The sequence below is a fragment of the Callionymus lyra genome, chromosome 6 (genome assembly GCF_982586985.1).
Source record: "Callionymus lyra chromosome 6, fCalLyr1.hap1.1, whole genome shotgun sequence".
Taxonomy (NCBI): domain Eukaryota; kingdom Metazoa; phylum Chordata; class Actinopteri; order Syngnathiformes; family Callionymidae; genus Callionymus; species Callionymus lyra.
Genome location: NC_141823.1, coordinates 25,364,378 through 25,379,752, shown reverse-complemented (window position 1 = coordinate 25,379,752; position 15,375 = coordinate 25,364,378). Strand labels below are relative to the sequence as shown.

The 15,375-nt window shown below is 35.4% G+C and overlaps 1 protein-coding gene across 3 annotated transcripts in view; it reads right to left on the bottom strand.

The window, feature by feature from the left end:
• Positions 1-15,375, bottom strand: part of luzp2 (leucine zipper protein 2) — a 109,273-nt gene that overhangs the window by 24,064 nt on the left and 69,834 nt on the right. For all 3 annotated transcript variants that reach the window (XM_087794432.1, XM_087794433.1, XM_087794434.1), the window contains one exon: positions 1,358-1,420. In XM_087794432.1, the coding sequence (XP_087650558.1) occupies positions 1,358-1,420 (63 nt within the window). The remainder of the gene's footprint in view (positions 1-1,357; positions 1,421-15,375) is intronic.

Below are 15,375 nucleotides of genomic sequence, written 5' to 3'. Positions count from 1 at the left end.
AAATTAAGTGTGCGGGGCTTAAGCACATTTTCTAGTGTAAATATTTAAACTAAAGATGATAACTGATGAGTACAATAGTTAACCTTTAATATCCGAAGCATTAGACTCGAATAAACTGCATTGTAAAAATGCATTTCTATTTTGAAGAAACGTGTCTCTTGAGTCCGTCGCATGTGCATCAATAAATAACAGCACACAGCATGCGACATGTGGAACGTTGAGATAAGAGAGAAACCTAGTTTGGTTTGTGATTCTTGTTGAGCCCCGTGCTAAGAAATAACATTGCACCAGATGCAATTGTATGTTCTCGCTCCACATCCTGATGAGACAGAAAATCAAACCAACGCAGGCTGAAAGATGCACACAGGGTAATAAATATTGTGGGTCACGTGACCTAGGCAGCTTGTCAGCGGATATAAATCGTATGAGCAATATTTTCCTACAAAAACCTACAGCAGGCCTATTAACAATGCAATTTTATATCTACTAGTTAAATTCTTTTGCAGGACCCTTCAGTATTGTGTTTTTACAGATGACACATAAGAAATGCAGAAGGATTCAATGCCACTAAGCTCAAATCTGACTCTGTTCAGAGCCTTCTACAGCATCGATAGAGCGGCAGGATGCTGACTGGTCGCTGAAGGGTTTTAATTTTATTAATGGGAGGTTTCAATTTATATAGTGTCAGACCAATGAGTTGTGTTCTGCTGGTACACCATAATCACTATCAAGCATCGAGTTCTGGTAAAAGCTTGAAAGCAAATGATTCATGAGTAGAAGTCTGTCTAGAACTGTATCCATATGCATTATTGGATATATTTTTAACCATTTTAAGAGGTATAACATATTGATTGACCAACATATTCTAAAAAGAGGCCAATATATATTTAACTTTAAAAACATATACATGTATAGTGCAAATACAACACTGCAAACATGGGAAAATATGTTTTTTTTTGTACTATAAATGATTTGAAGTTTCAAGTGTCTCTAAATACACCAATTGGGTCTAAAGTTGAGGTAGCAGTTGGACAAGGATGTGTGTTTGGAACTGCTCTTTCATTTTTTCTTTCAGAAATAAAAGCAGCTTTTCTAAAGGTTAAGCCTTTTCAACTATTCCCATAACAGCTGGACTCTGTAGTATATTGAGTTGGGCTCTTACTGGTTCCACTATACCTCAAATACAAGCTGGGATTTGTTACTTCGAGCAGCGTATTTAGTTCTATACGTTTTTGGGAAACATCTAGGATAAATTGTTTCATCTTCATAATGACATGCTTTTAGAGATTCCACGAACAGAGATGAGTCAAAGTGTGCTTCACTTTCAAAGGATTATGACTTTTAAATATATTCTTACCTCTTCAGCATAGGCATCACAAAGTTTATTTCCAGACAGTAGTTTGTTCTTCAAGCTCTTGTTCTAGAACAGAAAGAGAGAGAGAGAGGAAAGAAGAGAAGCCATTGGTGTTTCGGTGATAAAAGCAGTCTCGTTGAGACATTCCCAGAAAGGACTTTTCTTTTCTCTGCTGGAATTCTGACAGTGAGTGCTCTTGATTCCATAGAAGACTGCAAAGGTAGAGTGCTTTTCTGATGATCTAAGGGTGTTTAAAAACCCATGGGCATCGCGAGGGTCAAAAATAAAGCTAGGGCAGGACCTTTGTAGAACTAGCTTTTGACAGCTGCTGGAGAGAAAGTTTCTTTAAACATCTATTAAGTTAAAACGATAATTACAGCTTTTTCAAGGTAAATTAACATACACAAACATATATATATATATTTGGTGTAGATTTATTTCTGTTAATAAACTTTATTCTTGAAAAAAAACGTAAATATATATATATATATATATATATATATATACAAAAAAAATAATATATATATACATATACAGTATATATATATATATATATATAAGTATACAACAGTTTTCCTTTCAGTCAGGCTTGTTTTTTTTTTTACTTCCCTAAAGACCAAACACATTTATTTGTGTGCGACAAGAAAAGCAAGATTTATCCTTCAGGCATTTCTGCCATACACTCAGCTTTGAGTGTGACTGCCTCGTCGTGACACGTCCGTGCAAACACTCACACACACTCACACACACACACACACACACACACATATTTAGCTTCTTTAGATAACTGTTGTAATTGCTGCTGATCGCTGGTTCAACTGACATGTTTGACATTGATGATGAGGATGAGTGAGATTAAAAAGAAATTAAAAAAACAAATCATTACAACATAACTGGGTCGTGGTTTCTCCTTGGAATGGAAACTGACAAACACATTATTTTAAAACAGTATTCAAAGCAATGTTTATTTTTTAAATATTAGTGATCACTTTACCAAGTGGAAACTTATCGAGGTTGAGTTTTGTATCTTCTCCCACTTCAGAAAATCTTATAATCTTCGAGAGATATTGACTTCTCTGAGATGAACGATTAAACATTTTTCTCTTTTTGGCACGGATAATAAGATGTATTGGTAAGAAAGGTTGTGTGAATAATGGAAAGAAGTTCAAAAGGAGAAGACTGTTTTACATTTATTGATTTCATTTTAATCCTCAGGGTCTACCATAATTCACTGTACACTTGCAAAATAAGACATAACTTAGATTTAAATTATTCTCTCTGAGATATAAAATAAGATGTATTTTATATGAGATCATTGATGATCATGTAAATAAGCTGTTGCTCAAAGAGAAAGCCTTCAAAGGGAGCTGACAATTTTCTGTACATTTTTTGATTTATTTTAGGCATGATCAGTAGAAATGATTCATTATAGTCTCACATAAAGTCATTTCAATGATAATATCGTCATTTATTTTCACATGAACATGTGACTCACGTGAACAAAAATAATGCGGATCGCGATACAAGAGCATCCGTCACCATGTCAAAATAATTCATTAATATAGAAAAATGAACGTATTGAATAAATGATGTGAACGTAAGTTATTCATTCATTCTTCATGATGATTAATTTGCCCATCATCAATTTTGGCACGTAGAGTTTTAGGGGGAAATGGAGGACATATGCGTCACAGCAGGCTCTGAAGATGTTTGCATGATGTTTTCCTTCTCTACGATTCATTTAAAATGACTGTATTTCCTATAGAGGATCATGAAAATAAGTGCTTAACATTATCCAACGGATTCTGAATTCCAAACCGAGCTCATGAGGAAGCTGTACTGCGACTCAGTCATGCAAAATCCGCTCATATGAATTCTAGTCACTTGCTGCTTCCTACGTGCCGCCACACTATGGGACCACCATTCTAGGACATGCAGAACTGGCAGCTGTCACTACACACGACGGAGTCAGACAGGGCTGCACTCAGACTAGAAATGAGCTCCTCTGCATCGTAAGTGTCAACGTGTGTTAGCGTAAGTGTTATTCTCTGAGCCCCATGTGTCATAAAGTGTTATTCCCAAAGGCTTTGTCAGTCACCTGTAAAAAGAGCATTGTAGGCGTCTTTTTTTTCTGTGATGGGAAATGAAATAGATGAGAAAACAATTGCCAGGTCGACAGAAAAAAATTCTATCTTTAAAAAACACATTAAAGCAAAGGTTTTTATTTTGAAATTCAGGTTGACTCAAATTCATCAAAACAGATCAGCTCATTAGATTTACATAGAATTAAGAGAAAATTGGATGAGTCAAGATGGAAGTGGAATTTAAACCAGGAAAATCCCCACTAATCCACTGTATAATGAATGCAATGGCATGAAACAAAGGTGCAATACGCAGGAATTTGGTTTATAAATATGTATTTGTATTGAGGCAGGAATGCAATTTTCTAACGCTTATAGACTACAAGTTTGTAAAAGCAACCCATTGTTGCAACAAGTTGCATATATTTGTCAAGCCAGGCCTTAAAAAAAGACCATTCAGAATGTGTCACATCATCTCACACTTAAAGTTATCGTGTGACAGTTTTTTTTTATCCTTCCTTGCTTCTGGCTCCAGTTGAAAATCTTGGACCTGATCTTCTTACAGGACAGTTACAATGACACACGCGTTGTCATGAATCCAACACTGTTTCACCTCCTTTGCTACAGTCATCCGACATTTTTTTTACATTACAACATTACAGTAGTACTCCAGAAATAAACGTTGAATTGACGCGTATAACGTTCCTCGTTTTAAACATTAAACAGCACTATAGAAACACTAACTACTGAAGCACAGCATAAAAAATAACACAAACAATTATTTAACATCTGATTGATCTCTTCATTTGTTTTTACAGGATAACCCAGGAGAACAGCAGGGTGATATAAACAGGAGTCAATAAAACAAACCTAGCAAGGATATTGCTTTGGTGAGTCAGGTCCAGTTGAGGATTGGGGTAAGTAAATAGTAGGGATTGATAACTAGATTTAATTATGGGATTTGGTTATTAAAATCACTGTTCAATACACTTGGGTTTCAAAGGACTATATTAATAAGATCCCATGTTGTTGATGCCACGAAGCATCGTCTCTTGCAGAATAATAAAGCAAATATTTTACGTAAATGACTCTGAATACAAGTACTTGCAATATCTGTTTTGGTGAGGTAAGTGACTATTCAGTACACACTTATACAAACCGAGTTAAATGTAGTCAATAAAATATTCATGAACATTAAAAAAACAAACAAGTAAAAAACAGATTTCAATTTAATTCAAAGACTTTTGAGACTGATTTCTATTGTTTTTGAGTATCTTTATATACAAAGACTTTATTACTGACCATAAGTATTGGTACATTAAAAGATACTTAAGTGTATTGGCTTCTTCTAACAAATGTTTGTTTTTTCTTTTTAATAATTCATCATTAATTATATTATCCAAATTTAATTTATTTTTCTTCATTTAAATTTTTCATGAAACTAGTACTTAAAACTCGTTCAGGTGAGAACAAGAGACTAACACAGGAGAGCGTCAAGACCAAGACCAAGACCATTGATGTATGTTTTTGCAGAAGGGTTACACCCTGAATAGGTAAAAGGTCTGTTAACCATCCAGAAACTATTATGTTGACCAATATATCAAGTTTTATTCACATCACTGTAGAACAAACTAGGAGACATTATGACTTTGTAGAAATTAATATCAGTCATTACCCATAAGAACAATGAAAAAAAGGAAAGTGTCGGCAACACATTAGACTGGTTCAGAATTTTTCAAGTACCCAATTGAGTATTTGTCCAAAGTGATTAGGGAGAAAAAGAAGAACAGGAGGACAGGAAACACCCTTCCAGCAACATTGTCATTCCCTTTGTCTCAGGGATGTCTGGGCAATTGAGAGGGATTCCTACAAAGAAAACAAACTCTGAAGTTTTTTTCTTAGCATGACTCGGTCGACCCTAACAGCGTTAATCTTGCCTTATCTTGAGGATAGAAACATCTTACATTTCTCTGCAGAGTTCGCCCGCCGACTTTCAAAAAGAAAATCCGCACTTCAAAACACATCATCTGTTACTGCAGACTGAATAGAAAGACAGAAATGCTGCACAGATGTAAACCCTGGGATTAGTTATTTAATTTTTACATGCCAACTTTAATGTAGACTCACTTATTTTCTGCATTTGCGTCTAATAATAATTTATAAGTGATATATGAGAAGATAGGAAAAATCAATAATTGTCATTTGTGTTACCGTGGGTGTCATTGTTACTTTAGCGTCAAAGCTAAAACATCACACACTGACAGACTGGCACAGTCATTATGATGCAGCGCAAAATGTCCTGTTACTATTGACAGACACTTATACGACAGGACACAACTCATCCGGCCCAATAATCACAGATAGAGCGACTATAGCTTGTCATGAATAATACATTGGCCGTCTGAGTTTGTTATGTTGACATTTGAAATGATTTAACTCACGCAGTTCTCCTGTGTGACGCAGTATTCTGACGAAATGTTCACACTTGTGGTTTATTCCGATTGAATCATATCGCAACACACCCTTTTAAAACCACCATTTTGTAAATTAGATTGACGGTTATGCCAAAATTTAAAAGATTTTCTCAATAGTAAAAAAAACATTGAATAATAAGATTAGAAAGGTAAAAAAAAATGGCATCGCATACTGATTTCCAACCGGGCACTTCTTGAAGCGAAAACAACCTGGTATGTTATTATGTGCCCGATTTAATTTTGAAGTAATTATATGTTTTTCAAACACATCGCTGCACTAGTGTAGTCTACTAAAGTGGTGCCATTTCTGATTTTTAAAGTCCTTTAAATAATCTCTTAAAATATGAAAGACACCTATGATATCTTTAAGTATTTCCACCCCACATGCATTATTCCTACATTTTATAGAGTAGACATAATTATCTTACTGAAGAAACTACATTTCCTGCCATGAGGCAAAATATTATATATTATATTTATATTTTCTCTTCTGTTATTTAATTGTGAGTTTATATAAATTTGACTGAAATCGTCACAATTAAGTATCACATTTAACTTACATTAACTTTAAAAGAATCCTGGAAAAAAAAAAAGAATCACAAGATCATAACACTGAGATTAAACTCTCTCTTTTAAAATGTCAATATGTTTCCAGATTAGTTATGGGCATTTATAATCTCTGTTTGTCAAAGAGTACACTGTAATTTTCGTAAACTTCCACAGCAACATTGTAGGAGGTTATCTAAATTGGGGTGTACTTAAATTGTAATTAAAAATTGTGTTTATTTTCGAGCCAACTATGGGTAAACACTACGGTACAAAGCTGCATGGTCGAACAGAGCCAAAAAAAAAGACTTTGAAGTGGTTATATCTAAATGAAGCCAGTCCAACACCAGTTCCATTGACGTAAGCAACTGGTAAAGAACCTACGATCTACTGAGATCCATTAATAGATTACAGATGCCATTTACTTTGTTCCTCAGCAAACAAACCCTTGGGTCTGTGACGTCTGTTGGCCCTGTGTGTTTACCTGATGTTGTTGAGTTACTCAAGGAAGATAAGAAAACAGATAAACTGGCTGAAAGAGAAGGGATGGGGAACGTCAACGTTGGAGTCTTTTTGTGACAGCGGAAGAGTTAAGCTGTCATAAGCGTAATTCAGTTCTCTTCTAGAATCCACATGATTTCTAGTCATGGATATCTTCCCATTGATGTTGAAGAAAATGAGATCCTGGAGGGGTGATTAAGAAAACCCAAAGACAGGAAAGATGATTGAGTCTAATGATCTCTGCAGGGGAATTCCTTGACTTCCTATGTTGAGCTAAAATATTCCATATGAAGTCATTTGAAATAAATGGGAATGATTTTCTTTGGCACAATTATTCAATTACACAACCAACTTGCATGGTTTCATTTTTAATGAAGCATGAACCCAGTCTTTGCGATGGGGGGTTAGGGTCTTCCATAAGGCCAGTTTCTTTAGGCGAGAGGCTAGGGACACCCTGGACAGGTCTGTCACAGGGCAGACAAAGACACACAACCATTCACACACACTCTTACCTACAGACAATTTCCCCAAGTCCTCAATCAACCTCTGCATGTTTTTGGACTGTGGGAGGAAAAGGGAGTGCCCGGAGTAAACCCACACAGCACAGGGAAAACTTACAAACTCTTGGATCCCTCCAGACCTGGAAGCGAACCGGCAACCTTCTTTGCCGGTTCATCCAATTCATCATCGTTCCATGTATTTTGAGTTTACAAGCATTTCAAAAGATGGTCATAGATTTTCAATTTCCCAGGTCGTTCAACTTGAATGAAAGAAATCTCTTGGAACAAACTTGATTTTTTTTTTATTGTTCTAAACATCAACTCACTCATCAAGCCAGAAGTAGAAGTCATTATTTACCTCAGGAAAATTTTATTTTCAATTCTGAAAGCAATTTTACAGGAAGAAATTTCACCACTTTTTAAAAGGTCTTAAACAAAGGCGACAATGCTACAAAGTTATTTTCTATCCTTGTTAGAAAATGTGGTTTCAATCAGCAAATCTATTGACACCTGCCATATGAAGATTCATTGAACTATTCATCATCATAAGGTTCCTCCAAGGCTATGAGCTATTTTTTCTTCTTCAATCTTCCGTGATCAACACAAGCTTTGTCTGAGATGTGAGAGAAGTTGTCTTGAATGTCAATCAAATGAATGTGATGCTGTTCAGGGGCGTTGCGGAATGTCAAAGGTACGTGGCAATGTGCCAAGACACACAGCTCTGCACATTTACAGCCTCATGTTTGAATAAAGAACATTATCCGTCTCTATGTCCTTCTTTGTTTTGCTGTGTGCTGATGGACTTTTTGTCCCAGGAACAAATGTCATACTGAGGACGATTGTTGTATTATTATTGATTTTTTTTTCTAGTCAAAGTATCTGTCCTCACTATCTGCATGGAAGTTGCATTTTAAATTACGGCCTACTTTTCAGACGAGTTCGTTTAGATCCTTAACTACCCTCACCTCTTATTCCATCACATCTCTCTGAACTCCCAATGCTGCAAACCATAACTCACTTGATCATAAAGGGAGTTAAAGACTTAAGACAGCTCGTCCTTCATGTTTATATGCCAACGTTGGCACGGGGAAACACGTCGCTATCTTTGAGATTTATGTGCTGATTTTTACATGTATGACACAAATAAAGCCTTCATGGTTTCCTACCTACAAGAATTATACCTGACGGTTCTAACATCTGTTTATGTTTGTCACGTTGTTTAAAGTCTGTGCAGCCATTTATTTTTCCATTAACAGAGCTGCGGTGGTTCTCTGGGATTCTTGTCATTATACAATCTAAAGATCTGAGCGTTTCAATTTTGTTTCTTGCATCTATTTATCCAGTACGTTGTCTCATTTTTGTTTAGAAGCTGAGGCCAATAAATATATTTTTTTCCCAAATCTTGGATATTTCAATTTGTTATGTTTGATACTTTAATCCAAAAACTCTTCCCATTATTGTTACAGTCAAGGAAAGATAAGAAAAGAACGAGATGTGTTGCTTTTTTCCTGTTCATCTGATTCATTGACTGTATTATATGCAGTAAAAGGAAGTCATTTTTTTCCCTTCAACTCAAGCCTATTCTTGTCAGAATCTATTTTCTGATGCCTTCACGCTGCCTCGGGGAGTCACAAATATTTCAGTTTGTGAAGCTTTTGACTTTGTAAAACAGCCCTGAGCAATAAAAACAACAATGAAAAAGAAAAGGGAAAAAGCAACTTTTGACTATGGATGGTCATCATAGGAGATCTGAGTCATAGGAACCTTGGGTTGAGGCTATTAGAATAATTATGGTAATTTTTGTAGGTTTACTGAACAGTATTCAGTCAGTGGCATGAGTAGAAACAAATACATTGTATCAAATCTAAAAAACTGGTACGTACTGCCCAAGATCAGAAGTTGACTTCTGATCTTGGGAACATGACTTCACTCTTCCTTCAGTGATCACAAAAAGGTGAATCACATATTATGAGGCGTGGAGCCGTGTTGAGAAGCTGCTCCCTCTGAGACGCGAGTCGGAGGAATTATGCATTAATGCAGAAGTTGCCAGCAGGTATCTGACTTTCCCGCGAAGACATCCCACACATTGTACAATTCTCAAGCATGAGAATCCTCTTCAAGTTGGGGCGTAAAGCTCAAAGAGAGCTCTTTTGAGGGGCAACACTCTTGTGGCTCTTGCTTCACTTCTTCAGTGGGGACTTGATAACGGTGGAGACTTGTTAAATGAAAAGATGTAAGATAGGTGGGAAGGAATAGCAGATGGATTTATGCAGGTTTTTTTTTCTATTCTATTTCTATTCTGAATCACTGGTCAAGTATTTTTCAGTATCACAGCACGACTTGATAGATACAAGACTCACACAATGATTAAACATGAATATTAAATAGTATTTTTTCACCAACGCCAGCGAGAAATCATCGGGAACGTATTGAATCATTATCTGGCAACACAGACTGACACAGTTGAGCAACAAGAATCCAGTAATAGACAGAAATAGGGAAACATCTATTTTCGTTTTACAACAGCAGTGTTTCCGAACATTGATGAGACCCAACCATTATAAAAAAATATATTACCGTCCCAAGTCATTATAATGTCAGAACTAAGACAAAACAAAAACCTGTATTTTTGGACTTGGATTGACACAGAATAGCTGTGGTGCACTCAAAAACATGGTTAAAACGCACATTAATGAATCAATTAAATTAGGATATTAATCCTTGTGATCTAAAGGCCCGAAAACAAATGTGTGGTATCCCTTGTGTTGTCTCTGGGTCAAGGTGAACGACTTTCTTTCATTCATGATCAAGTCTATGAAATAATATCACTAGAAAAACAAAACATTTGTTTTTGTTATTTGCCGGAGTTATGATAAAAAGCTTTTTCAACCAAGACCTTCATCAACCTTCCACCTGCTCCTTTCTCTCATAGTATACAAAATGTCCGAGAGAAACACTGAACAGTTGTTGAAAGAATGAAAGAACAATTGACAGCAGATTGTGCTGTTAATGCCCCCAAAATATTCTGGTTCACAAGATTCTTGTGTGTTTTCTTTTCATTAAATAAATGTTTCCGGCAGCTGCTTCTTCACAACCTTTATATTTCTCATTTGTATCAGTGAATTGTGAACTAGGACAACAACACAAAGCCCGGGTAGATTATCTTACAACATGAAGCAATGAAAAACATATTTTAACGTTAAGTCATGTTATCTGCACCATTGGACGTACATTTAATTATGGATCAGGATTATGGAATATTTAAAGAAAGTGACATTTAAAACCACGTTTAAAAAAAAAAAAAGGACTCAGTGAGAAAACTGGATCCCACCAGATGGTCTTAATAATTGAAGACTAAATTCTACACAGCCCCCGATGAAATGTGTCAAATATAATACCAATTAAAATAACATAATGTAATTAAGACAAGCAGCCTCTTTAAATCATTCTAAATAACACTCAAGTTGATCCCAGTTATGTTCACCGTCACTCGTCCTCTATTGGGTTCTCTGTTTCCAGTGGCAACAACTAGTACTGACAGCACGAGTCACATGTTCCCTTCATTTATAAACCTGACAAAATTGGTTTTAGGCCCAACGTCCCAAAAGTCAGATAGTTATTATGAAAGTGTATTGAGCTTGTTAATTGTGAAATGGTTCCATGTCCAGATATATTGACAAATCCTCAGTGTTCACACCACTAATCCTTGTTTAAACTGGCCAGAGTGATTTTGTTGTCAGTGCTTTATGTAGTGACCAGACAAACAGTCTTTTGAAACAAATATCCTGTGTAAGCAGATGTTAACACTGACAAATGTAAATAAAGGTCTGAGGGAAGAGGATCTTTTTAGTGACGCCAACTTAATAAATAGTATTTACTAAATTAAAAATGTATATTTTTTATATCACTTATTATTTTATCATTAATAAAACAGTACAATGTTTTTTGCTCACAATTCTCAGAACAGAGCATTCATTTAATTAAAGAGAAGTATGAAATTAAGTGTATTATAAAATTCATCTTTAAATATTTGAAAGTGATTACGATCATAAAACACAAGTTATTATTATTATTTGTTTGCTAAATTATTGTTGCAAACTCACTGAAAATGATAGCGCCAAATATACCCCTCATGTACCTTATTTAACCTTTGTGTTATTTCTGGGTCAAGGTTACCTGAAGGGCCGAAAACAAATGTAATTGTGTTCTTAGGGTCACCTTGACGATGAGATAACACAAGGGTTAAAAGACCAATTCACATAAAGTGAAATATCAATTCATGTTATGGTATTTTCAATTCATATATATTTTTAAAAATATTTTAAACCAGCATTTAAAAAAAATATATATCTTTAATTAAAAGGTTTCGTGTCTATTGTATATTTTAAACAAAAATATTATTTTCTACAGTTGATATAGGATAAGACTTTACAAATCCTCTTCATGAGGAATTAAATTAGCATCACACGATATGATTTATCGAGATCGGGAAGTTGAATCCAAAAACTCTGAATCAGGGGTTAAACTCAGCTGGCTGGGGAGACACCAGACTCAATTTTTTTGTTGAGACTGGGCTGCAAACAATTCCATTTCATATAAATTGTATTTAAATAGATTGTTCAATTGTTTTCATAATTTTTTTGTCTTAGATGCATGTGTTTGTAGTTCTCTGTTCCATCTTTACCTTATAGCGACAGCTGTGTATTTGTTGACATTTTAGTGATGATCTTCTTTCCTTCTCCCTTGTGTTATCTCAGGGTCAAGTTGACCCGAAGGCCGAAAACAAATGTGTTTGTAGTTACCCTTGTGTTGTCTCTGGGTCAAGGCGAAGGACCTCCACAACTGCATATGCCTTGACCCAAAAGCAACACAACGGATAAAACAATAACATTTGTTGTCAAGCTTTCGGGTCACCTTGACCTTAAGATAACACAAGGGTTAAACATCTGGAGGGCTACAGGATATCTTCTTCAATATCCTTCAAGCTGCACGTTTTCGACTGCATTGGTGATGAGTGAACCAGAAACTAGTCCTTGTACGTGTTATAGACTATTTTACCTGTTCTCTCCATGTTTGATCATGATGCTGGCAGTATTATCCCTGGTCCTCCTTTCCATCACCTCCTCCACATACACCTGTTACCTCCTTCACTTTAGTCGCCATCATGTGTGCCAAGAAATGTTCAATCACATATTCTAAAAAAAACAACAGCGAATGACTACTTAAGATGTCATAAAACTGATATTATACTACTTTGCTATATTTAATTGCACAACAAACAGCCAAAATATGTCAAATTAAATGTACGTATTGTAGAAGTCACTTCACAATTGTTACAAAGAAAAGAATTCGCAACAATCCAGATGGTCGAAAATGTCGAACTAATAACGTTAGGGAGATGTTGGACACAGAGCTCCAGCGTAATGAACACATTTAGCAGCCAAACATGTTATTGGGAGAAAGTGCCTGGATTCATTATATTGATTCATCCTGACTGTTAATTAGACTGGAAGTAATACCTCAAAACCAAACAACAGAAGAAGAAAAATATCGTAGCGCTCGGTTCACTGCAGCACACTACAGGGAGAGATCAGCCGAGAGATTTACACATTAACTAGTTAACATCTGGGTAATTCTGCAAAGCAAATCGTTTAACTGTCTGAACGACCCATAAAGGAGGCCATGATGTGATTTCTAATCGACAGTTGGGACTCCTTTACTTTTGCAACTTGATTGCCAAATGACAAACAAACTAGTCATTTTCCAACTAGTTAGACATCATTTACTAGAAACTTTGAAGGTCAATTTAAACATGTATCGAACAGCAACTAAAAAAACACTCTATTAAAGAAAACACTAATTGTGTTCCTAAATAATTGTTTCACTTTTTTTTATTTCAACATATATTTATAATTTACATTTGAACAATTTAACGGTGTAAATCAAGAAATATTTTTAATGTAAAATAAGAATTATGAAGCCACATATGGATTCAAGCATCGATTCACCCATGGGGTCAAACTTAATTTGATCTTCACTTCTGCAAAGATCAAGACATCTGCCTTGACATTTAAATTTCAGTTACAAGAGGGGAGTTCTGAAAAAAAAACCCTGCATCTGTCACATTCATGAGGACGAGTAAAAATGTCTTACGTGCTAAAATAAAAGGCCAACCTCCTTCTTCTTCTACCTCCTTGACTTGTGAATTACTATGATTGTAACAATTCTTACAGTTATTTAGTAATAAAAGTGAGAGTACAAGTATTTCTCTTATTACCGTTGCTCTCATACATAGAAAAGATCCTGTTTCCAGGAATAAGATAATAATAAATTGCAAAAAATAAATGAATGATTATTTGAAGATCTATTTCATTTCTGCACAAAAAACTAAAACAAATCTAACACAAGTGAATAAAATAAGCATGAATCAAATAATATGACTTTGACTGTCAAACTCAATCAGCCAAGGGGCCATTTGAAACATGTACAAATTTAAATCTGAATCTTGGGGCCGAACAACTATAATACATATAAAAATGTGCAAAATAGTGAATAAAAACAGGTACAAAACAGAAAATAAGTTAGAAATTTTACTCTTTCACAACAAAACATACTTTTCTTTTTCACATTCAAGCACAAACATCAATTTGCTTTCAACAAATTCCGTTTCCAGCTCTTGCAAGCCACAAGAGAATGACTAGGCGACCACATTTGTCCCCTGGCAAATGTTAACAATGTCATTTTTCAAGTTACTGAGGCCAGACTCATGGGTGGGAGAGACAGTGGACATGTTGGAGATGGAGGTACGAGGTAAAGAGGAAGACGATGGTTTATGGATGCAGTGCTTGATGATGACCAAGTATGGTGGGCGATGGGGGAGGCTGACCTAGTATGGCAACCCCCCATTGTAAATACAAAAGTCTATTCTAGGTAATAAATTTGTTTTAAGTAAAAAAAAAAGTGGCTGTGTAATGTTTTTTTGTTTTTTTAAACACTCCACTGATAGTGCTTGAGTCAGCACAGGTATGTGCTTTGTCAGCCTCAGGGGAAGAATACACTGACCTCACATAGCCTGACCTTGCAGTAAACACTTCAATGAAGAGTTAGTATGGAGATTTGTGAACTGTGTTTTATGCTTTTTTTCTTCAGGGCGCAGCTTTATGAAAATTAGCTCCACTCTTGTTCTAAAGTTATCTTCATTAAACGCTGTTCTTTATAATGTTTTTTTTTGCATTGCAAGTACAAATACAAGTCATAGGCTATGGATGCAATACTTAGTCTGTGTTACTGTCAAGGCAGATACTTGTTAATATCCTTGAATTAATGTATTTAAAAGATATTTTACTTTGTGGTCCATAAATAATGTCTTTGCATAAATATGATTCTATTCTGTTTCATTTCATTTAGCAGGTAATGTCTATTGTTTCAGTGGGGAAGCACAATGATGTTATTCACTGTCATTACCACAGATGAACCTCTGTGTTTATTATGCACATTTAAAGTAAAATAATTTAGCGACTGTCTTGGAACCTGCTGAATTAATCAGATTCACACCGAGATATGCTCAGCTCGTGGCATCCATTGTTGTCTTTTTTTTTTTGCTTTAATGACTTCCTGTCAGTTTCCTCCTATTTGAGTATTCCTGAGGCGCTACCACGGCATAAGAAAAGTCATTTCTCTCTCCTCCTGTGGCTATACTTATGATGTCTAGTTGCTTAGACGACATGTTATTGTTTCATTCTAAACTCATGATTGTTTGGTATGAAATCCCGAGCTGCATCACAACCTCTTTAAATGAAGTGTAGAATTAAGAACACTAAGAAAAGTAATCTAAGACTGAATATAGCGAGCACAGATTACAATAGATAATATACTGTAAATACACTTAAATATAAGAGACAACAACTAAATTGAAAAAG